General features: G+C 44.3%; 1 protein-coding gene across 2 annotated transcripts in view; it reads right to left on the bottom strand.

The window, feature by feature from the left end:
• Nucleotides 1-266: 266 nt before the first annotated feature.
• The window catches only part of FN1 (fibronectin 1), a gene marked incomplete at its 3' end in the record, with an annotated part of 53765 nt that continues 30875 nt past the window's right edge, over nucleotides 267-23156 (bottom strand). The window contains exons 24-46 of one of the 2 annotated variants that reach the window (XM_082001521.1): nucleotides 22411-22602; nucleotides 19761-20033; nucleotides 18526-18708; nucleotides 17498-17587; nucleotides 16667-16936; nucleotides 16150-16266; nucleotides 15554-15718; nucleotides 14715-14870; nucleotides 13827-13940; nucleotides 11853-12122; nucleotides 9769-9956; nucleotides 8589-8676; nucleotides 8225-8401; nucleotides 7899-7988; nucleotides 7511-7690; nucleotides 6877-6966; nucleotides 5556-6022; nucleotides 4854-4992; nucleotides 3245-3409; nucleotides 1880-2005; nucleotides 1182-1288; nucleotides 792-902; nucleotides 267-341 (exon numbers count right to left, since the gene is read on the bottom strand). In XM_082001521.1, coding sequence (XP_081857647.1) covers nucleotides 267-341; nucleotides 792-902; nucleotides 1182-1288; nucleotides 1880-2005; nucleotides 3245-3409; nucleotides 4854-4992; nucleotides 5556-6022; nucleotides 6877-6966; nucleotides 7511-7690; nucleotides 7899-7988; nucleotides 8225-8401; nucleotides 8589-8676; nucleotides 9769-9956; nucleotides 11853-12122; nucleotides 13827-13940; nucleotides 14715-14870; nucleotides 15554-15718; nucleotides 16150-16266; nucleotides 16667-16936; nucleotides 17498-17587; nucleotides 18526-18708; nucleotides 19761-20033; nucleotides 22411-22602 — 3833 coding nt within the window. The remainder of the gene's footprint in view (nucleotides 342-791; nucleotides 903-1181; nucleotides 1289-1879; nucleotides 2006-3244; nucleotides 3410-4853; nucleotides 4993-5555; nucleotides 6023-6876; nucleotides 6967-7510; nucleotides 7691-7898; nucleotides 7989-8224; nucleotides 8402-8588; nucleotides 8677-9768; nucleotides 9957-11852; nucleotides 12123-13826; nucleotides 13941-14714; nucleotides 14871-15553; nucleotides 15719-16149; nucleotides 16267-16666; nucleotides 16937-17497; nucleotides 17588-18525; nucleotides 18709-19760; nucleotides 20034-22410; nucleotides 22603-23156) is intronic. The other variant, XM_082001522.1, reaches the window with a different exon arrangement.

Genomic DNA, 23156 nt, shown 5'->3' on the forward strand with positions numbered 1-23156 from the left:
TTTGAAAATACTGACTGGTATTCAACACTTTGAGCAAAACCAAGAGAATTGCTATCAATCATGAGAAAAGTCTGAAACACTCCAAGAGTGGCGCTTGGAGAAGCCGTGAGTTGAGCTTAAGCTGGGAAAATGGCTCCAGAGCAGAGGGCCATTCTCAAAAGTTGCAGTTTTGCTAGCATCACTCCAGTTTGGATGGTAATCGTGGCAGATAGGTATTTATACTTTGGTTTGTCTGTTGCCATTGCCGCAAGAAGTCTTGCTGGATGTTACTTGCCCCGCGGATGTTGTGTGTCTGCCTGTACATCTAGGGGCATGAAACACTCAATGGGGCAGTTGACGTTCTGTCAGGAGGGAAGGAAATCAGTTAGCGCTCTGTCCTGCATGGGTGGACACTTCGGTGGTGTGGTTTGGGCTGAGAATTGTTGCCAGCCTGGGTAGGTTTTAGCTTTCTCAGCACAAAGCACACAACTGGTTGACAGCAGCAAGTGAAGAGTAGGAAATCACTCCATGCACTAATCGCATCAGCCAGAGCATGCAGGCGCGGCCCGGCACTCGTACATGAGAAGTCCCGCTGATGCGAGTGTGGCATTGAACGCTGTGTGTGGAAGTGTGAGCTCAAGCGTGCGTGCTGTGCAGAGAGATGGTTTGCTGGATCGGTGGCTATCATGCATTTCTGACAGAGCAAAAAGCTACACGCTGCTCTTAACCCTCAAGCCCTATACAGACCCCACGTATCTGTGCCATAGACCAGACTTACAGTAAGGGAGGGCAGAGAAGGAAAGCGTACTCACGGTGTTTGTGGCCTGGTGGTATCTCTGTGTAAACTGTGTGTAGGTATGGCCAGCAGAGCCTTCGGGGGCCACCTCCACGCTGGGTCTGCGGCAGTTGTCACAACGCCATCCCTAGAGAAACAGAACGCTGGTCAGACCGCACCAACGCGGATGGCTGAGGAGCCCACACCAGTGGGATTGCTCCCATTTTATACCATGCAGGCCCTGTCTCCAAGTCCCTGCAAGTACTTAAGCTCCCCTACTAATTATTTTTCTTCTTATAATAAGGGCCTGTTTTGGCCAGGCATTAGATACCATCTGACCTGAAACCCAGCAGCCTTAGGGCTGCAGTCCAGCACAGCCTCCTCTCTTCGTTCCCCATGTTCAGCATGCCAAGTCCCTCCTGCTTACCTGCTGCCCTCCGTAACAAGTGCAGGAGCAGATGGCCCCAAAGTACTCCTTCTGCCACTGCTCTCCGACTTGGTACATTTTCCCATCGTCGTAGCACGTGGTCTCATCTGTGGAGGGACAGGCAGAACTCAGCTGCACGGCCTGTGCCTGACTGTAAGCTTTCTCAGAGCAGCTTGGTGATCAGAAGAGTAGCCTCTGGCCAGCACGCTCGCCCTCTTTGACCAGAGCCTCACTGACTGGCGGGGGGAACATGAGTCATTTTTATAACTCTCCAGACACTTTTAAACTAGAATGTGAGGATATTTGTGGGACAAGAGCAGTGCAGTTTAATTCACAGTGTGAAGTCTAGAGGCTCTTCAGGGCACAGGCCCTGCAGAAAAGTCCTGTGTTACTGATTAGGGTCATCTACACCACTTGGTGCAGTGACATGTCCCTCTTTTATGGCTCCAGGGCCAAAGGCAGAGAGATGCTGAGTGTGCTGCGACCTTAGCTAAAAAAAGAGGGTTCTTCTTCTTTTTAAGCTTGGGAATGTGAGTTTTACGCCTTCAGCTCTTGTGAGAAGAGATTCAATCTGTCACTGAATCAGACATACTGATACTCTGCCTGCCCCCGTGGCAGGACCTTAATAGGAAGAGCCCCAAGATGCTGAAACTTCCCGAATGGAAGCTCAATTAAACTAACAGCAGAAGGAGACTTACGAGGTTCACACTTGAATTCTCCTTTTCCGTTTCCAAGGCAGGTGCAGCTCATCATCTGGCCATTCTCTCCCTGCCGGTCCCACTTCTCCCCGATCTTGTAGTTTACACCGTTATCATGGCACCACTCTGGAGAAAGCAGAGGAGCAAGAGAAGCAGGAGTTATCCCCCATGCTGCAGTGATGTGGCAGGAGGAGAACAGCTTGGTGGTGTCTGAGGAACCAACCAGAGGGGCAGGAGAAAGACTCTTTTCAGCTCATGTAAGGCCCAAGGAGGAAATGGGTTCAGCTCCTGCAGCTTTTAACTGATGGGGAGTGTTACAGCTCTAGGAAACAGCTAGAGGCTCTTAGGAAAAGAGTAAGTAGGATGTGACAAGAGTGGGGAGGGGGAGAGGAGGGTTGGCTAATAGGAGAGGAAGAGAAATGAAAGGGAATTTAACAGACATGGGGCAGGAAGGGAGAGAAAAATATTTTAAATATGCTCTTTTTTTGAGCAAATAACCAGTAAAACTGTATCACAGAGACTGCAAAACACAATGGGTAAGCCATGTGTATCAAATGATGAAATACAAATATTAATCCTGTAAAATAAATGTCTTCTCTGCAGTCACTCCTCTGAGTCTACGCAAGTTGCAGAAATACCCTCTTTGCTCAGTTTACTTCACAATTTAAAAGCACAATTGAAATTAGGTGGATAGGTGTTGTGTTAAACCACTCAGTCACAGACTTTAGTTCCATCTCCTTCCATGAAGTCTGATATTCTTCAGTCCTGCAAAGAATAAAACTTAGTGCCGTGGCAGAGGTGATGCCTGCTTGGACAGAGCTTCAGAAAGCAGCTGACAAAATTAGAAAACTGGTTCTGCAAGATGCTTTGCAAACGCCAAATGCAAAACAAAGTCTGTACTTGCTGTAATACCCACTGAAATCCACACAAGTTCTGTCTGGCCCAATGCAACGATGTATGTAATTAGGAGATGAAAATTCAACCGTAATTTAATACTCAAAGCTGTCTTCTTAAATGGCTATTCAGATACTGGCACTTAAGTGTCTTGCCTATCTCACTTTTACACCTGGCAAGGGTAGGGAAAATAAAAAAAACATTTAACTTGTTGGTGAAAAAGTCATTACGTATCCATACAATATTGACTGTTGCTGAGGCAGTGAATGGCAATACTAAATAAGCCGCACAGCTCAGAAGTAACCAAAGTTTTCCATCACTTCTTATGATGCAAAACACTGATTTGGTTAAAAAAAAAACTTAAGAGCCTGCATTCATTTGCGTGATGTTTGGATCAGGTTGGTTCTGTCAAACATGCTATTAGTGCTCAGGGAGTTTAGAGATGGGGGTGGTCAAAAGCAAGCTACTCACTAGAAGAATCGCATCTGAAATGACCGCTGCCAAAGCCTAAACACTGGCACCAGAGTTTAAAGCCAGTTTCAGATAACCGCTCCCATTCCTCGCCAATGGAATAGAAGGAGCCAGTGTAAGTATCAAAGCAGGTATCGTCAGCTGGCTGGTTCAGTCCTTCAGACACTGGAACAAAAAAAAGAAACAGGCATCACACACAGCGATAGGAACTAGTGAAAGACAGAATGATTTTCATTGAATATGTGCTTTTTTTTTTTCTCCTTACAATATCCTGGCAGTAATGGAGCTACCCCACGGGCATATACTTGATGGCTCCATCAGCAGTCCAGACTCCCTGTGATTTATTTTCCATTTGCATGTGTCAGAGCAGTTGAATGATAAAAAAAACCTGACGTGAAAGCTATTTTCATTTTGATTTGCCACATTTCAAGCAAGTGTGAGGTTTTGCATTTGCTGCTGGAGAGCAACAACCTGACTTAGCCTGTTTTTAAGAGAAACGTGCTGTGTGATGCTGGGGAACAGCAGGAGGTTGGTAGCTGCATGTTGCATTTTTTGGGGGCACTTCAGATTCTAGCTCATGGCAGGGGGATGGGAGAAGGAGACCAGCCCATGCTGTTGGACAGATTGATTTCCACCTTAGGTGTGTGCCTTGATTGGAAGGTGGGTGTTTTACAACCACCAGTTCAGTGTATGATGATCAGGGTCACAAGTTAATGCTCTCGGTGCAGTCTGAGCCAGAAATAAGGCAACTGAGTGCTGGAAGGGGAGAAACAGCCGTGTTTCCTGGGGAGATGGGGGCAATAGGGGCTGCGTGGAGAGACTTGCTGGGTGGACAACATAAATCCTTAACTCTTCATTTCCTCTTCTCCCATCCTGCCGCCTTCTTGTTTTTGACCTCAAAATATGCACAGGAGAGAAAGAGTTGTTGACCAGACCTCTGTGCTGGTAAAAGCAAAGCCCAGGTCCCAAAGGGTGTGTGTTGGCTCTGGGCTTTCCAGCTGTGGCAAGTGCTGTCTCTGACCACAAGTACTTGTGGTTGGTCACATGGCTTCCAAGTGCTCCCTGTTTGTGCTTAATCAGCATCTCTGCAGGCAGCCTGCCCTGCTGCTGGGACCTTCAGGATGGTCTAGCGGTGCTGCTGGACAACCAACACAGCAGCAGTGGCAAATGACCAACAGAGCAGTTAAGCTGGCCACTGGCTCCTTCCCATAAGCATGATGTGTTATTGTAACAGCAGATCTTTGCTGCTGGGCAGGAATCTGTGACACCAGCGTGATATCCAACTTCTTTTGAGAGCAGCAAATACTGCATCTTTTTGCTCTCTCTTGGGCACTGGCCCTACAAGAATGTGTGGAGCCTCAGAGCACGTTCTTCATGATTAGACAACAGATCAGAATAGCTCTAGTCACAGCGTCAGTGTGTCAGTTATCCAAAACCAGTGGACTTCACAAATCACTTGTCCCAATGCCCTGCTATGAACTCTTCATATCTGAAGACATTTCCTTTCTGAACTGTTCTCAAGCCTGAGCACCTGGTAGGTTGTCTTGAGTAAGGGGAATGAGGCAGGAACAGCGCAGGTTCACCTCGACTCTGTAAAGCTTTTACTTACCAGTATTGCCAACTGTGACCACCTCCTCCAGCACCTTTTGTCTCCGGTGATCTTTCAGGGCTTCCACTATGATGTTGTAGGTAGCCCCTCTTGTAAGGCCAGTGAGCGTAGCACTGGAGGAAGTTCCAGGAACCCTGAACTGCAACAAGAGGCAATGCCAAGTCACCGGAAAGGGAAGAGTGATTACTCCTTAGGTGTCACCCCGCTCATAGGAAAGACAGGGTGTTTACGTTGACTCCTATGCTCTATACCATGATGGAGCCAGCCCATTCCCCTTCGACATTCTGAGAACTTCAAACAATACCAAGTTAAACTTGACTACTCTGGACTATGGTTCACCATTTCAGGGAGACAGAAACCAAGGGAAACAAAGGAGAAGGGCTAAGGGAGTCTTTGGCTTGGAGAAGCAGCACCTCAGTCTTTGAAACTCCCAATCATCCCCCTGCCTGCCCCCCTCCCTGGTGAAATGTTGACACTGACAGCATTTCAAGGGCTTTCTGTTTGAGCAGTTTTATCCTGTAGCCTTCTCCATGAAGGAGAGGAGGGAGGCATTTATCCTGCTCTCAGCTACATGTTATAAAGGCTCTTTAAGCCACCTCTGACTGCCAGCCCCTTAGCACAGCAAAGGGACTGGGCTCCCAAGAGACATCTGCTGCTACAGAGGAGTCTAACACCATTCCTGTGCTCAGGCAGTTCCGTTACCTGCAGAGTATCTTCATCCTGGCTGACTGGCTGACATGAGATGATGTATTCAGAGCTCTCCAGCAATGGCCTCCAAGAGATGGTTGTTTGAGAAAGAGCTTCTTGACCTGTGGTGTCGTTGCGCCTGGGCCCACGGGAGTGAGGGTATGAAGGTTCAACTATGATAGGCACTTGGTACCCAGGGATTTCAATCGCTTCATCTACGTTTGGTGGTTGACGTCTTGACCCCGGCCTAAGGGGAGTTGCTGTAGTGGGTACAGGCCGTCTGTAGCCATGCTCCTCAAAAAAGACTTGTTGACCCTGGTGTCCTATTGTCTGCGGGTGCCCAGAGGTGCCTGGAAGTTGGATACCATTTCCATTGTCATACCTATTGTTTGTGAGGTAAGGGGTCCCCTCGTCAATGGAAGGTACGTCGAGAATGTCGGGTTGGTTGGGGTGAGGTCTGGTAATCAACGTGGGAAGCTCATCTAGCCAAAGAAAGGTTAGAAGCCATAAAGCAAAGCGTGGCAAATTAACAATGGTATATTAAACAGCTAGAGTGGATGCTGTACACCGCCCCATGCATCAAAGATTAGCAATCATTCCAAGATGCAACACACTTTTTATGACCTCATCGTGATTGTGAAGGTAATTTCTCTCTCTCTATATATATATTTATATAGTATATAAGCATATTTATATACTACATAAATGTATGTATATCTCCCATATGCAGGCATAAGAAGTGTGTTGGTATGAAATTTTCATACAGCTGAGCAACAGTTTTGAACACTGCAACCCAAAGAAGCCACCACTGCTCAAATTGAGAAGAAAAAATGATTACAAGAGATATTCACAGCTTATCAATTTAAGAAAAATCACTAGTGTGCAGTAAGAAACTAGTTCCTTGATCACATTCAGATATACAGCTGGTATTTTGCTTGCTACAGGTGTCTCAGTCTTGCACTGTGGAGGGGGTAAAGTAAGAGAAATGCAATGGGCAACAAATGAATGCATTCTGCCTTTCATGCCATCGTGACATGTATTAACCCTAATTTAATTATCAATTAGGTACCCAGGCAAGAATCAAGCACCAAGCATATTGTTCTTAGTGTTCAAACGCAGCTAAATGTGATTAATGTAACTTCAGAATCTTACCTCCCGCATCCTAGAAAGGAAAACCTCCTTACAAAGCCTATTTGACTTATAAAAAAAGGTGTGGCTGAATGGTGTGAACAGCATATTTTAAATAACATTATTATTCCAGTCCTGAGATTGTATTCCCCAAATGGAAGAGACATCATCTCCTACTGGCACACCACGGTCCAGAGCTTTGCTTTACCTGTCCTTTTTCTGCCAACCAGTGGTTCACTCTTTTGATTGTTCTTCACAGCAATGATATAGATGATGTATTCAGTTCCTGGTTCCAGACCTAGGGAGGGAGGAAGGATATAAAGCTATCTTAAACTTAAGAATTGCTTTTCTTTTATGATTATGGGTGGGATCTAAGGCAGAATGAGAGGTGCGTATGGCTATAGTATGGGTATATGCATTTGGGATCTGAGGTTTTCAGGACAGTACAAAGAGTCCAGCCTCCTGCTCCTCAGGGCGAGTTTGAAATCTGACTGTGTCGGCTGGGATCACAAAACATAATGAATCTTCAGAACATGAGACTGATGGAGTGCCAGAGTCATGGGCTTTTTTCCTTGAATGGATGACAGTTGTGGTGGCAGTGGAAATAAACATCTGTAGATTGTTCAGTTCTGATGGTCGATATGATCAGAGAAGTGTATTGTGTTTGTAGGACAGGTGTGCTTATAAAACTGCTGTCTATCATTAGAAACCACAACAGAGGAACACAACTTTGTCTTTCTCTTAGCTGACCATCAATACATTTTATAATTAGGCCTTCTCCCTCTCCCTTCAAATTGAAGAGTTTCAGGTGAAGAGCTCCCAAGCAAAACAGAGACAAGTACCAGTAATAGTAGCCTCGGTGGTGCTGGGTCGAGGGCGAGGCAGAACCTCCTTGGCTGGTGAGCCAGGTTTCTCATATCTGATGATGTACCCTGTGATCTTGGCTCGTGGAGGCTGCCAGGTAGCCAGGAGGGAGTTGCTTGTGGTTGTAAGGAAGCGCAGGTTAGAAGGAGCATCGATAGCTAGGTGAAAACAAAAGGAAACAAGTCAAATGCAATAAAGGCAAGCAATTCTTCACCTGAACTGCATCTTCTGACACCCTTCTCAAACTCAGGAGTCAAACATATTGCTGTAAGTCATAGTAAGTATTTTATGTGATCAGAAATAGACAACTTCTGCCTGTCATTACTATGTGTTAGCATGAGCAGAAAAGTCAGAGAAGGTCATTACCAGTGGAGGCATCAATCACTACCGGGGAACTGCGTGCATTCTCATTCAGAGTGTAAAGGTAGATCTTGTAATCATTGCCAGGTTGCAAGCCTGAAATGAAGTTGAAACATAAATGTTAGCTATTCAAGGAAGCCACCTAAAATGGGCACCAGAATGTCTTTCACCAGCTGCTTCTCGGAGACTAGTCTTTAAGACTTGGATATTTTTTCCCACTTTTTGTTCCTGTAGTATTTGTCATCAAGGAAATTCAACTACAAAACAAGAACCCAGTGTACCTTGTGATATGACCCTGGAAGCTCCTGCACCTGCAGAAGCACCTCACTTACCAGTGATAGTGTAAGTCCTAACATCAGGGCTGATGGTCCTTTGAATGGGGTTCTGGCCACTTGCTGGGACAGCATCAACTTGGAATCCAGTGATGGTCTCAGTCTTGGTTCTCCAGGTGATGGTGATGGTTGTCTCAGTGGCATCTGTCACACGGGCCCTGCGAGGGGGACTAACATCTGCACCAGAAGGAAAAGGTGTCTCCTGTTAGTACTGTGGGGATTGTGACTCTTACCAGCTAAGTGTGAAGGCCTTTGCTGGAGCTCTGTATAGATCCATACTTTTGAGACAGGGTAAGATCTCTGCCTCTAGGCCTCTGTACCCAGCACAATACTAATTGGTCATTTGGGGAGGATCACTACTTACTTTCAAGAGTGGTGACCACCCCCTGGGCTGGTCGGCTGGTCAGAGAGTCCTTCAGGGCATACACGCTCACTTCATACTTGGTTGCTACCTAGAATGGACAGAGTTACATCATGTTATGAGAAGGACTTGGCACAGTGGGAAATTCTCCTGCCCTCATTCAGTGTCTGGTGGAGCTGTATTTCTTGGTCCCAAGTTACTGAAGTAAGAAACCTTAAAATAACTAAAATCAGCAAAGGACTGATGGGATGATTCTATTTATTTCCAGCTGTAATAAAAGAGTAGACATGGACCCTGATAAACAGTGCTGTTGATAATACTAGTAGTGCACATGTGCAGACCCAGAAACAGAGGAAATCCTAGAAGCAGCTTATTTGTCATCCCTCACTTTGGAATCTGTGCTTCAAAGATGATTCTTCAGAAGAACCTAATTTACATCCTGTTTTTCCTGGGGTTAATGGATGCCATTTGCTATGATAAGGTGCTCTTGCTATGAAGAAAAGAGAATGGTGGAAGTTACAGCATGGTCTTTTGCCCTTTCTGCATCAGATCAGTAGTCCACTTAGATTAGAAAGTTTTTTAAGGCTCATTTTTGAAAACTATTCATAAAACTCCTTAAAAACAGATCAGTAGCTTTTTAAGATAGCAGGAACCATAAAAGCAATGATTTTCAGCCTTTTCCAGTTCAGAAGCTCCTGAAATGTTGCCAGTGGAGAAGATAGCTATATAGCAAGTTTAAGCCTACTCACAAAAGACTTGTTTTTTTTACTTACATTTTGCAAATGTCTTAAAAATAAGCAATAGACTGCCAGAGCTCCTATATCACAGCTGGAAAACCTCTGCATTAGGTCACTTTATCTGACCTCTGTTGTGAAGGATGAGTAAAAGCATTTTACTGGCTTACTGTTGATTGTGAACCCGATAATTTTCATTTGATTAAGGCATCCAGTCTGTCTGTGCTAAATGAGGAAGGGGAAAGAATGCAGATTCAGCAGGCCAATTCCTTGCCTTTTAAAAACTATGGTAACAAGTAGTTACAGCTGATGGCTACTCAGACTTCAAACAGAGTCAGACCCTTAGGAGCTGTAATGATCTACTCCAGCTGAGGTTCCTGACCCAGGAATTTGAAATTGCTTCAAGTTCTCCTAACGTTTTTTTCCCACAACACAAAGAAAAGAGTTACCATTAATCCAGACACGACAGCAGATGTACTGTCTGGAGACAGGTTGATTTCTTTCATAGGACCAGTCTTTTCTTTGGGGTTCACTCTGACTCTGTAGCCAGTGAGGCGAACGTTTGGTGCGTTCCAGTTGACTGTAAGACTGGTGGGAGTTACCTGAGTAAACTTCAGGTTTGTTGGAGGTGGAATTGCTGCAAAAATCCAGATTGGCACATGGTTAGTTTGAAGAAGAGAGTCTTGGATTAAACAATATTCTCTCTTGAACATGAGATAGTTTTAGGCCTGAAATACATGGGTCGGAAAGCGGTGTGCCTTCTGCAAACACAGGCATAAAGCACTGTGGACAAGGTATTCAGGAGGAGATTCTCAGATCTGTGGTAATGCTTTTCGGGAGAAATAAGGAGATCTCGATGCTTCAACCCTGAAATTAGGTGAGTAACAATACTTGCTGTGATATAAAGTGAAGGCTTTGGGAGGTGCTTAAATCTGTAGTAGGCCAGTCTGTTTTAATTCTTCTGCCTGTCTCTGCTTTTCATCACACAGCTAATAGTTTAGTCCTGCTTCACTTGCCTATTTCTTTTCATTTCTATAATACAATTGATGATTTACAAAAGTAAGTAGGAAGCAGGCTCAGGAATTGCAAAGAGGATATAAAAATACTGCAAATGCAGAGGGGAAGCATTTTACAGCCACTTACACAAGTGTAAATTACTACACAGAGAGCAAGGCAATGGAAAAGCAGAGCTGTGGTGGCCAATAAGGCTCATCACGCAAGAGTCTGTTTATGAGCTAACACATCCAGTATCTTTAAAAAAAATGTTTGCATAAAAAAAGGACCATCCATTGAAATATTTTCTTGCCTTACTGTTGGTAATCCTTGGGCTGTAAACAGGGGAAAAATATACCTTGCCGTAGTGCCTGCTATTAGCATGTTGCTGTGAAGTTTTCTAATTTTATAGAGTAGAAATACAAGATAATTCTACCTTGTTGCTTTGCTCAGAGCTCAATCTAAAGGCCTTGAGAGTCAATAGAAAGTCTTGAATGACTTTGGATATGCTTTTGAACAGCCCACAAAGGGTAAACCACAGAGGGTGGGTTTTAAAAATTACTCTGTTTGCATTTCTGGCAGGTAGGCAGCCACCTGTTTCAATCATAACAGCACTTTGCTTCAGTTTTGTATAGCGATCTGTACACTGTCTTCATCACACCCCGGGAATTACAGTGCCAACTTTTCATCCACAAATGAATGGGAGACCTTTATTACAAAGGTAGCACCTTTATAATAAAAGACACATCTGGCAATGCTGGAAGCTTTGCAATGGATTCCATATTGCTGGAAGTAATTTTATCTCAAGCAATAGCTTCCTTTTCCTTCTTCACAAAGGAATTTTAAATGTGTTCTCCACGGAGTTGGATCAGACTGGCACATAAGGGAAGGGACTCTCCTGAATGCACCATGTCCTCTTCTTGTGGAGGTGATTTGAGTGCAGGGTGTGGGCATGCACGTGGGCTGTAGTCCTTAGGGCAGTGCCAGTGAAGGATCTAGAGGCTTTGTGAGACCCGAGGGTTAAGCAGTCTCCTAGCCCTTCACACTGATCTTTTGCTCCATCCAACTTCAAGGACCTTGGGGGATGAAAACTGCCCTAATCTCTCTCTCTCTCTCTCTCTCTGTTGTTAACTGCCTCTGCTTGCAGGTGCCCCATATCCTAAAGACAAGATGAGGGTGGTGTTAGAGGGTTCTTCCCCATGAATTGGGCTCCGTGATTAGGTACCAGACATTACTGATCCACTTGAGGACTGAGAAGAGGCTACAAGGTAACACCCCTCCTTTCTCTAGGATCGGCTGCCTCGATACCGCTGATCTTTCCTGCATTCCCTGCCTTCCCTAATGGATAAGTAGGCTGACTCCGCTGGCAGCCAGCTCTCCAGTGCCAGCTAAGCCATCTCTCAAGAGCAATCACAATCCCTTGGCTGCCCCTGGGGACTCCCCAGCGCAGAGCATCAGTTGTGCACGGAAGCACACTTTACCCAACAGGGCAGAAGCCACTGCTGCCATGGCCTGCTGGGTGGTGTAGTTAAAGGTGTACCTGTGGACTGGGTCCCAGTGAGGGGCAGGCTCTCCATGTCATCGTATATGGCAACGATATTGATAGTGTACTCAGAACCTGGCCTGAGGCCATGCAGCTCAGCAGTGTCTTCTTCGCCACCTGGGGCCGGCAATAGCTCATGGATTCCATCCTCAGGGCTTGAGTAGGTCACCCTGTACCTGGTGACTTGCCCCTGCGGGCTTTCCCAAGCAATTTTGATGGAATCAACATCCACCTCAGTGAATGTTAGTCCTTTAGGGCGGTCAATGTCTGTTAGGCAAATTAACGGTAAGAGGTTATGTGATTAAAAGCAGGTTGTGGGTGAGGAAAATAAAAAGCATTTCTATTACATGCAAAGCAGTTTTCGGTTTTGCGCGGAAGAGAGGGTACTTGATTCTCCTCTGTGCTGCACCTTGCACGCATGCTTACACCCGTGCAGAGTAAGGCTGAGAGTTTGCGGGTGCCAGATTGCAGGAAGGCAATCTTGGCCTTGTTGAAACCAAAAGGACTTACATTACCACCTTCAAAGCAGCCAGAACAGCAACCCTTACCTATCTTTGAGTCCCCTTGGCACTGAAACCCCTTTTACATGACTCTAGCAGCGTTAAGCTACCTTAAAGTGGTCAAGAGCAAAAAAAAGAAATGGGAATTTTAAGACCCATTTCTACCGTAAGAGCCAGTAACTGGTTCCTAGTGCTAAAGGCAGCCAGACAACCCACCTGACTCAGTAAGTTCAGATTCATGCTCCCTTTGCTTTTCACAATTGTAAGCTGCTGTGCAAAGCGACAGTCCAAGGAGAATCAGTCCCGCTATTTTCTTTCATAAATTAATATCCAATTAACACACTTACCAAGAAAGCAAAATGACTCAATATATTATATTTTAAAATCAGTTGGAAACAAACTTTTCAGCTTTGTATTGAGTGCACAGGGAACGTCCACAGGTGCAATTGGGTGATACGCACACTTCCTAATTAGCCCAATTCATCGGATTTTCCTAGCAAGGTGGGAGATCAGTGCTAGACAGCAAGGTAAGTAAGCCTTGTTCCACAGAAGTCGAGTGTGGCTACCATGGAGCTATACTCAGTTGTTACACAAAATGGGAGGACCTGGCATATCATTTTTATATTAGATACAAATTATGCTTTTCTAAACAATTGCAACTTTTTTACTTGAATTACACGTTGAATTAGTCCTGAATTTTCTACATTTTCTAGTTGGCAAAGGTGACTTTCATCCACAAATGTGTTGGTTTGAAATTGATGTGGACTATTCCATCTCTGCAAAACTTCAGAGAAGCTCCTGTTTTTAGGACACTTCTGTAAGTATTTGGGGCTGAGCTGTGGTTTTGAATACAAGCCTGAGCAAAGGAAAAACATGCATGCAAATCCCTACCCCAGAGGTGCCCCTGAAAAAGGCACTTCACATCAGAGATATCCCTCTGAGTTACATGTCCCCTCTTCCCTCCTCTGTGTGTCCAGAGCAGTCTTTTCTACAGGCAGATATAGCAATTCGAGGTCCTTTCTTTTGCCATGCCTCATCCCGAGTTCTTCATAACTCATGTGGTTTCCTTTACTCCCTTGCACAGGGCAAGTGCTTCCAAGCCAAGTCCAGTCCCTTAACAGTAATCACCTTTGCCACCTAGCTCCAGAAAGGAGATCTTTGCACATTTTTCCACTGATTTGCTGAAGGTAAACAAAACCCCAAAAGGTTTTGTGGCTTTAGTGAAAGAAAATCAGAAGCACAGCATTTTGATGGGGTGGGGAACTGCATTTTGCAGTTTGCGGGAGAGGGGCTGCATTTTTACCAGCATCTGCAATTTAGGTGCACGGTACCTATCAGAGGGCAGATCACCTTGCATTCTCCTGGAGGCTAGGCACCTGCCACTTGCTTTCACTGGGGATGTAATACTGCATGGTAGATTCAGACATCAATAGGTAACATTTGTTTTGTTACCATGAAGTGACATACGTACTGGTGACAGCTGTCTCAACCAAAGGGAGGCTTTCTCCGTTCTGATTCTGAGCGTAGACACTGACCATATACTCAACTGTGGGCTGCAGACCTTCAATAGTGACTTGCGTTTGATCTGGCAGGAAAGAACAACATTAGTCCACCTGCAGCTGCACAAAGCACCCTTGAATGAAGAGCCTGTATTAGTCATACTTCATTGAAACGAGAGAGGATTGACACATCAGGTTTACCTTCTGCTTGCACTATGCCTCTCTGGCAGTGCAGGACAAGGCTTCTGCTATTTGTAGCTGCTCAAAGGCCCCACAGCTAAAAGGGCATTTTACAGTTAGCACAGTAAAAAAAAAATAAAGCAAGAGCAGACCAGCTTTCACCATTTTCTGGGATAGGATTGACCATTAACCCAAATGCATCACAAGCATCCCTTGAATGCTTATCTCTGCAGATCCCACAAAACCCACTGTGTTCCTGAGAGCTGACTTGGCAGACTCTGAGGTAACAAGGTCAAGCCTGTAGCATATGTGACCGAGTCCATGCTATGACCAAGGGTCACATTATGTGACCTTCAGAAGGATTTCAGAGGAGGTTTTGCTGGATGCTAGAAAATCCAATGGCATTTCTTTGAAATCCAGGTGCCTTTCAGAGACACTGGGATTGCCAAGAACAAACCTTTGCAGCACAGTGGTATCAAAGAAATGTGAACCTTTCAGGGCAAAAATTTGCCCTAGCTTCTCCTGGATGAGACCCAACTGAAGTCAGCAGGATGGCAAAAAATGGTACAAGCAGGAGAAAGTTTGGCTTTGAGCATATGCCTAGTGCCCAATAGTGTTGATTCTAGTGGTCACATCTTGCATTCTTTACATGTCTGGTGAAGGATGTCATGTCCTCTTACCTGCAGGGACGTTTTTAGTTTTTGTGGGCCCATGTCCTTTCTTGGGGACAGCTGTCACTCGATACCCTGTGACTGGCGATGTTGAAGGGAGCCATCTGATGCTGATACTGTTGTCCTGGACATCGGTAACTTGCATCTGGGATGGTGTGTCTATTTCTGGACAACAAAACCAGGTTTTTCTGAGTACAGAAAACCATCCCTCCACTATTGCCTCCTAGCTGAATTTTATTCTGCTCTTCCTTTTCTAGGCTGTGCTGCTTAGAACAGAAAACACATATTGCTATTTATTTGTCCCTCATGCTAGCCCAAAGCAAAAAAGCCTTAACCATAATGTGTGCGTGACTGACCTCATATCAACATTAGTTGCAGATTTTTGTTGTTTTAAAGGCTACTAAATGCCTTTATCTGCAGCTACAGGAGGAGTAGGATTAAGTTATATTCAGATCAGCAGTGAGATGACAGTCCTGGAGTTAGAAAGTCAGGTCTCATCAGGATCACATAATATGACCGTGCATCAGAAGTGCCAGAGTTAAGCCAACAGTGACCCCATAATATGAGAGCCCACAGGATTTCCACTCTGCAATAAGCAGTCAAATATTGCTTGTATCCCCATCTGGACTCCACAGGGTCTCCCTCCTCCAAAAGTCCAACTCCACAATCCCTTTCTCTGTCATGTCATTATCATGCTGGGCCACCACGATTTGCAGCTCCACTGAAAATGACAGGCTTACAACATAGCCCATAACTTCTAAAAGAAACCAGGGATCAGTGATACAAATTTATGGGGGTAAGCCAACACAAAGCTGTAGGGTTCTTTGGTTTATTTAAATAGGTCTCACCTGTTTTGTAGGTGACAGTGACTGGCTTGCTACTGGCAGGGCTGTCTCCACGCCCGGTTACAGCATACACAGTGATGGTGTAGTCTACGCCAGGTTTGAGGCCAGTGATGGTAGCAGTGGACATGGTGCCAGGCACTGTAAACTCCTGCACAGGGCTGCTTCCACCTAAGGAGGGTGGAGTGAAAAAAGAAATGTAATCCATCTCTAAATTATACATTTTAAATCATTACGAAACCCAGAACAATCCTACATGCATCAAGTTGAAGAGAAGACCCTGTTGATTTCAGTGGATCTTGGGTCAAAGTCTTTTTCAGACCAACCCAAGGAAAAGAATGAAATATGTACACAGAACCAGCTCTAAAATGACTGGAGTGCTCCAGATGCTCTTTCTTTTTGGTAGACAAAAAATGATTTGCTCTCCTTTAAAATAAAAGGCACCTATATTTGACAATCTTCTCTAAATATGCTGCAAGAATCTCAGAGATACAAGAGTTTGTCTGCTGCAGTCAAACGTGCCTTGCCTATTTTCTGTGCCTTTCTAATGGCCTCAGAATAGAGCTTCTGGTCTGTGACTGGCCATAGCAGCCTGCCCTCACCTGTTTCACCATAAGTGATCCGGTAGTATCTGACTGTCACTGCAGGAGCATCCCAGGAAATCACAAGGCTGGTTGGGCTGGTGGGGGTGACTTCCAGGTCCCTTGGAACATCAGACACTAGAAAAACAGAGAATGGAGAGAGAGTTTAAACACAGTTAATGTACATCAGCTACATATTCCACCTATCATACCATGCTCCTCTGCTACTCATCTGCCTTAGTTCTAGCCTAGTGCACACACCTCTACAAGTGATGTATCTGGTTAAAAACCATCAGGCATTGGACTAGATTCAATGAAAAAAAGTTCTGCTGGCCCTAAAGACATCTGATTCGATCCAAAAGCAGCATGAGTTCTCCCACCTTTTTCTAAACCAGGCCCTACCTCAGTATCACAGGCACTTTCCTCATGAGCAGTTTCACCAGCAGGCAGGGAAGATCTAGTTTAACAGCAACTATTTCTCTAAAGGACACCCAAAATCCTCGAGGTAACTTTTAGCCAGCTTTCTCTCAAGGCTTACCCGTTGTTTGTTGGCCAACCAAGGGCACGCTCTCCTCCCTGCCATTGATGGCAATGATGCTGACCACGTACTCGGTCCCTGGAAGCAGGTTGGTAAGGGTGATGGAGTTGCGTGAGGGGGGCACGCGGTCCTCCTTGGGCCTGCCAGCACCATGCTCTGGGTGATGCCTGATTTTGTAGCCCGTAATGGTGGCACGAGGAGCAATCCAGTGGACGGTGAAAGAGTTAGCAGTTATATCCGAGAAGTCAAGACCAGTGGGGGAATCAAGACCTGGGTATTTCAAAGAGACAAGAGACTGAGCTTAGCTGAAGTACTGGTCATGTTTCATTAAGCTCAGTACCATGACACTGCCAGATCCTAAGCCAAATGCTATTCAGCCATGGAACTAAACACATATGCATTCAAGATCAAAGTGAGATAAATGAGCACTGGAACGTGATTACAGGAAAAGAGTGTATGGCACACACAGATAACAGCGTAAACAAACACACATGACCAGCAAACATTACACGGTTATGAAGCAAGAAAGACTCGGTGATAGATATGATACGCTCTGCCTAGGCTCATTCTCAGGCAGATACTGTTGGTACATTCACACCTGGGGTCCACAATACTCTGTTAAAAACCAACAGGAGTTCTGTCTCTCAGACTTGATCAGATGTGAGATTTCCTAGCGTTTCCCAAGATGTGCATCTGCATTGCTCTTTGATAACTAGCTGGTGACCCATCAATGAGGTGACAATACACAAGAAAGAGCAACAAAGTCCCATTAATGAATGCTTAATAGATGGCATTAATCACACACATCTGTCTCAGGCTGCGTTCAAGTACCTGTTTTCTGGATTCCAGACAAAGGTGCACTTTCATGTTGCTCAGAAACACTGTAGACTCTCACCAGATATTCAGTACCAGGGAGCAGATCTGTGGAGTTTAAGTACAGGAATTTAGATATATTTCTTTACTAATACCTAGAAGTCACTCAGCCTACACAATTTTAACTGTGTTTCTTAACGGAGGTAATCAGGTTTTGCTTGATGGAAGATCTGAGCCTCCAGGACAGTCAAAAATGTAAATCAGTTCATTTTGTGGCATTATGATTGCTTGCAATGTTTTAGCCTGAAGGAGCATGGCATTCTGTATCATTGCTTCATTAGTTTGTGGAGGCTGGCTAGAAGCAATTAGTTTTCTACAAGGCCCCTTCCAGTTATCTAGTAGTTTAGTTATGAACTAGGCCAAAGCTTTAGCTGACACAAACTGAATAGGGCCAAGGATTTCCAACACAGCTGTCCTAACTCTGATAAGCTCCAGATCTGGTGCCTTATTCTGAAAGTGGGTATTCTCTCTCACTCAACCACCCAGCTTTTGCACTGCAAAAATTAATGTCAGCTTTTTGAAAATGCCCATGTTTTGTTGCCATGTCCTGTAAGGTTCCAAACAGTATTTATTTTCTGGTCCCAAGTGTACAAAGCCAAAGGAACAATGACCTTTTGCACATTTTGATCCTCTCCCTGAACCTCTGCACTGCAAGTCCTTGACATTTTTGGCAAACCAGGTGAGTAATATGTATTTACTCTTAATACCTAACCAGACTGCAAATCAATGCAATTGCCCCATAGCCTGATTCATCACTGTCCTTGGATTGATGGGAAAAACTTTCCTGTGGTTTGGCTTTAACTTGGGTAAAGCAAGTGGCCAAACCCCATTTAGTGTGAGTTTGTATGAGGTTACTTCAACATCAGCTTAGATCAGCTGAGAATTTGGCCAGTTACACTCACAGTAAGCAATTTTTCTTTTGCCTCATCTTATGTCATAAGAGGGGCCTTTCTTATTTGTTTGACTTATGTAGGTAACCCACTTACTTGTTAAGATCACCATGTTGTCTGAGGGTGAAATTGTCAGCTCTGCAACATCTTCCTCCTTCTTCACAGGTGAGTAGCGCACCAAGAAACTGCTCAGCACAATGGAAGTTGGTGCGGTCCAAGTCACTCTCATAGTATCAGGCCCCACATTAGTAAAACGGAGATCAGTGGGAGGAGGCACAGCTACACAGCAAAAAACAAATATATCTTAGTTCTCCGATTCATAAAAGTTGATCAAGATCTATGTTCAGGAAATGACCAGAGAAAGTTTCTCATGCATAACAGACTACTGTGTCAGACCCATGCAAACAGACTTCTAAACTACGTTCGGTTCTACTACAGTTAAGAGAAAAATATGTCTGTACTGCTGTCAGGCTCCTTTAACCTCTTGGCAATTCCTGGTATTTTAAATATACCCTGTGGGGCTAATTTGAAAACAAGGTAGCAAGTTTCAGTAACGTGCTTCTTGCAGCTGGATTTCATATTACACATGCAGAGCCAAGAGAGGTTTAAAGTTGCCATACAGCAGCTTACAGGTGGAAAAGTAATCTCATCTAGAATTCATACATGCACACACAGGAGAAGAGAGGGTATATCACTAATTTCCTATGACTCTACTTCTACTTGTGTTGAAGGATTTACAGCCTCAGGATTTTCAAACATGACAGGATTTCATGCAAGAACCAGTTTTCAGCTCGCCTTCTGCTCATGCACTAGAGACCCTTGACGGTGTGGCATGGCTGTCAATGGCATGTACTCAGGGAGTGGTGTTTCACCTGCATCCTTCGGGGCATTGTGGAAAGAGTGGGGCCACCACCAAAACAGACTGCTGGAAGCTCAAATAGCTATCAATCAAGGCTGGAGGGTGTCTGCTGAACCGCTCTACCCTTTGGCACTCTTATTTTGGTGAATCACATTTTAGAAGTCTGGTGAATATATAGCTCGTATTTCAAGGCTCTTAATTCAAACTGGATCCCGGAAATCTGAATAGCAGAAGGTGAATGTGCCTGGCAAGTCTGCAGTCATACATAGTATTAAAATGCCTCAAATTAGAAAACTGAGCAGCGCATATCCATCCCCACCGACCATTTAGAAAAAGGAGCAAGCTGGGTTTGTTGGCTTTCCCCCCAGTGAGCGGCTCGGTTCCTCTTTGGACAAGGCCCCATCATCCCGACAGCCAGTAACAGCATGAAACACCGTCCATGTCACAAAACACAGAAGTTTTCAAAATTCACCCGTTTGCTGTGTCAGAGTGGTAGGGGCGCTCTCTCCGCCATTAATGAGTGTGATTACACTGATGTCGTAATCAATGCCCGGCTCCAAGCCTGTGACTGTGTAGTATCCTACTGAGGAGTCCACAAAATCTTCAAAAATAGGGACACTTTCTCCTGCCGCAACTACTGTGATGCGGTAGCCAATAATGGTGGAGGCATTTAACGGGGTCCACCTCAGGCCGATGCTTGAATCAGTTATGTCAACAAAGCTTAGGTCAGTGAGTTGGGGCACCTCTAATGAGTTAAAGAGCAAACAGGAAAGGCAAAAGACACACAGAGGCAAAAGAAAGACAAGGGAGAAAAAAGCAGTGTTCATCACTATTAACATTGACAGAACTTTAGAAGCAATTGCGGTGATATGCAGAATTTCTCTTGGGGTTTGGGCAAAAAGGAGGGGTTTTGGTGGTTTGGTTTTTTGTTTTGGGGTTTTTTTTTGGTCGTGGTGGTTTGTTTTTTTTCTTTTTATATCGTACCCTTCAAAGCAGTCTCCAGTTGCCTCCCGGGGCAGTCAGAAGCTGAAACCCCAATCCCCTGAGACAATGCACTTCCACTTTAGACATATTTAGACAATTTTCAAAAAGACTTACAAGAGACACCTAACTTGCAACAAATTTACTTCGAGCAATGATGAGCCATAAAGACACATCATTTTCTGATGAAAAAACATACCCAGGTTTTTTTTTTTTTTTTTTTTTCAGGTAGAAAAGAAGATATCAAAGTCTATTAATGTATAAATAAAACAACTCCTCTGAAATAATAGTTGGTTGACCCTCTAGAATTTTTGTCTTGTTCAAATGGTAAGTCTAACTTTTATCATTGGGGTCACAAAAATATCAAGTCATTTAAAGGGGCTAAATTGGCCTACACCCTCAGCTGGTGAGAACCATCACAAAGCTTCAGGGTCAATCATCCACTATCTGAACTATTTACACTGGACTTGGAAGAAAGGTCTCAAATCTCTGTAATGGCTTGAGGATGTGGACCAGAATTTCTCAAGTTCTACTTACCACTAACTGCTGCAATATATGTGCTAAAAACAGATAAATCGGAACAGTGAGTAATAAAACACTTTCTTGGAAAGATGGCAAATGGTTTAAAGTGACCTTTAGATGATAAGAATTCTGTAAGAGTGACAACATCCCCATATTCAGAGGTTATGCCCAGCACATGATGTGGCCAAGAGGCTGACTTGATTTGTTGGCTAAATTGTTCGAATCTCAGAACTGAGCCACTGAATAAGGATCCTCTTTAATGACCGTCTAGATATTGCCTAAATTTCTGTATGGCAAACAAGCACAGCTGTGACTGTTTTCCACATCGATATTACTCCTATGAGCAAATATGTTCTTTTCCTGCATGTTAGGACCAACAGAATTGGGCAGGGAGTGGGGAATGTTAGATGCATCTTTAATCGACAGTGGCCAAACCCTCAGTTGCTCAAGTCAATAGATTGGTATTGATTTAAGCCACAAGATTTGGCTGTGTAACTTTAGCAGCGTGATCCTGAAATCAGTGGGAGCTAATGGATGCTCTTCCTCACTCAGGATCAGACACCAGTTGGTGAGTCAAAGATGCAGGACTCGATATCCATTCTGTTGGATCATTACAAGTTAGCTTGAAAAGGAATTATGGGACAGTAATATTGCAAAAGACTGGCTTAAATAATAGTGGTTATGTTCTATTTTAATGTTCTTTCTAGGAGAAGTCTTATTTTACAGAATAGATGCAAAAAAATGCATTTTCTGTAAAATCATTGTTTATCCACATGAAATGCATGTACCATATCACCTTTAAAGAGTGCTGAAAGCCAGAGACATACATTCTTAGCTTTCCCCCACCAGAAGATGGTAAAGGGCTAAAGCTATTACTGCTTTAATTATGCAGTATCACAGTATTAGTTCATCCCCAGGGAGCATACAGCACTTCAGTGAAGCGTGGAAATTTTAAAGCAGTGTTATAAGAGCAAGCAAACACAGTAGCTGGCATCATTTCAGGGCTGAGCAGAAACAAAAACAAACAAACAAAGCCCTCACAAAGGAAAATGAAATGAAACCATTTTGGGAGATGCGTATTCATTTTGCTACTGTGGCTACAAAGGTAGTTTCTGCAGTCATTGCAGCATGTAATGTGAGGTGGCACACACCACTCTGTGTCCCAGAAGTGCTACAGTGACAGACCTTTCAATCTTGGCTTTCCTCTCCATTGTGCTGAAGTCATCTTCTGCCACTGTTGCTGCTAAAACTTCTCCTGTGCTCACTTCCCATTATACCTCTCTTCACCTAACTTCCCATTCCCACTAGCTGTGCTCGATGCTGGGGCACTGCAGGGCCAAGTTAAATCTCTGTTGCTCTCCAGGTCAGCGTACTGATAGAACAGATCCATCCCTTTAACACCACCCTGTTGACAGACAACGTAGGCTGCCCATGCAGAGAAGTACATGGGCATAAAAACTTTTCTGTCACACGTTGCTATATGGCTATTCTGCTTCTTGAGACCAAATATAAAGTCTAAGCCCTCTGCCATCAGACTAATAGGAGTTCTGCAATGTAGAGCTCTCGGGCTCAGCAATTTGACTTTGAGTAGCTAAAACTGCTGCTCATCCTTTCATTACCTTGTGTGATGGTTTCAGAGATGGGGATACTCTCCTGGTCGTCCTTGACTGAGTAAACGCTGACATTGTACTCCACACCAGGGTTCAGGTTTTCAAAGGTGCAGGTGGTCTGATCTGCACTTACTACTTCCTCCAAGGTAGAGCCCTGCTGCCCACTGGTAGGAGCAGTGGTCACTCGGTACCCACTGATGCCTGAAATACAGATATACCAGTATGCAGTAATCTCATGCTGTGTTGATTTACATCAGGTCTCACTACAAACTGATGCAAACATGTTACATTTTAAAAGTGATTTTGCCACCCTGAGCCCAGCAGGAGAGAGGTTGCTTTTTCAGCACCCTAAAATGAGCTTCCCAGGAGGTAGCAATGCCCCTCTCACAGCACAATTTCAGTTCTCTTTGAGACCTTACCAAACTGAAAATCTCATGACACATCAAGATAAATCTACTGACTGAGAATGGGGTTTTTAATAGCTTTCAATCCTTGTTTTATGGAAGACAATTGTACAGCTCCCATCAGCTGTTGTTGGAGAAGAGTTCATCTTGAATACTTTCAGAACTTCCATGCTCACTCAATGACATGAACTCACTCTTCATTGATAGAAATCTTTTTGGTCCACTTTGCTTTCCTTCCCTTGGATTATTTTTTTTTTAAACCACTGGGGATATTTGAAGAAATCCTTCAAATCCCTAAAGCAGCTGAAATATTTAAACACATTCATGCTCCAAAATAGCATTTTACATGGA

Source organism: Phaethon aethereus, assembly GCF_964289735.1.
Source record: "Phaethon aethereus genome assembly, chromosome: 6".
Lineage (NCBI taxonomy): Eukaryota > Metazoa > Chordata > Aves > Phaethontiformes > Phaethontidae > Phaethon > Phaethon aethereus.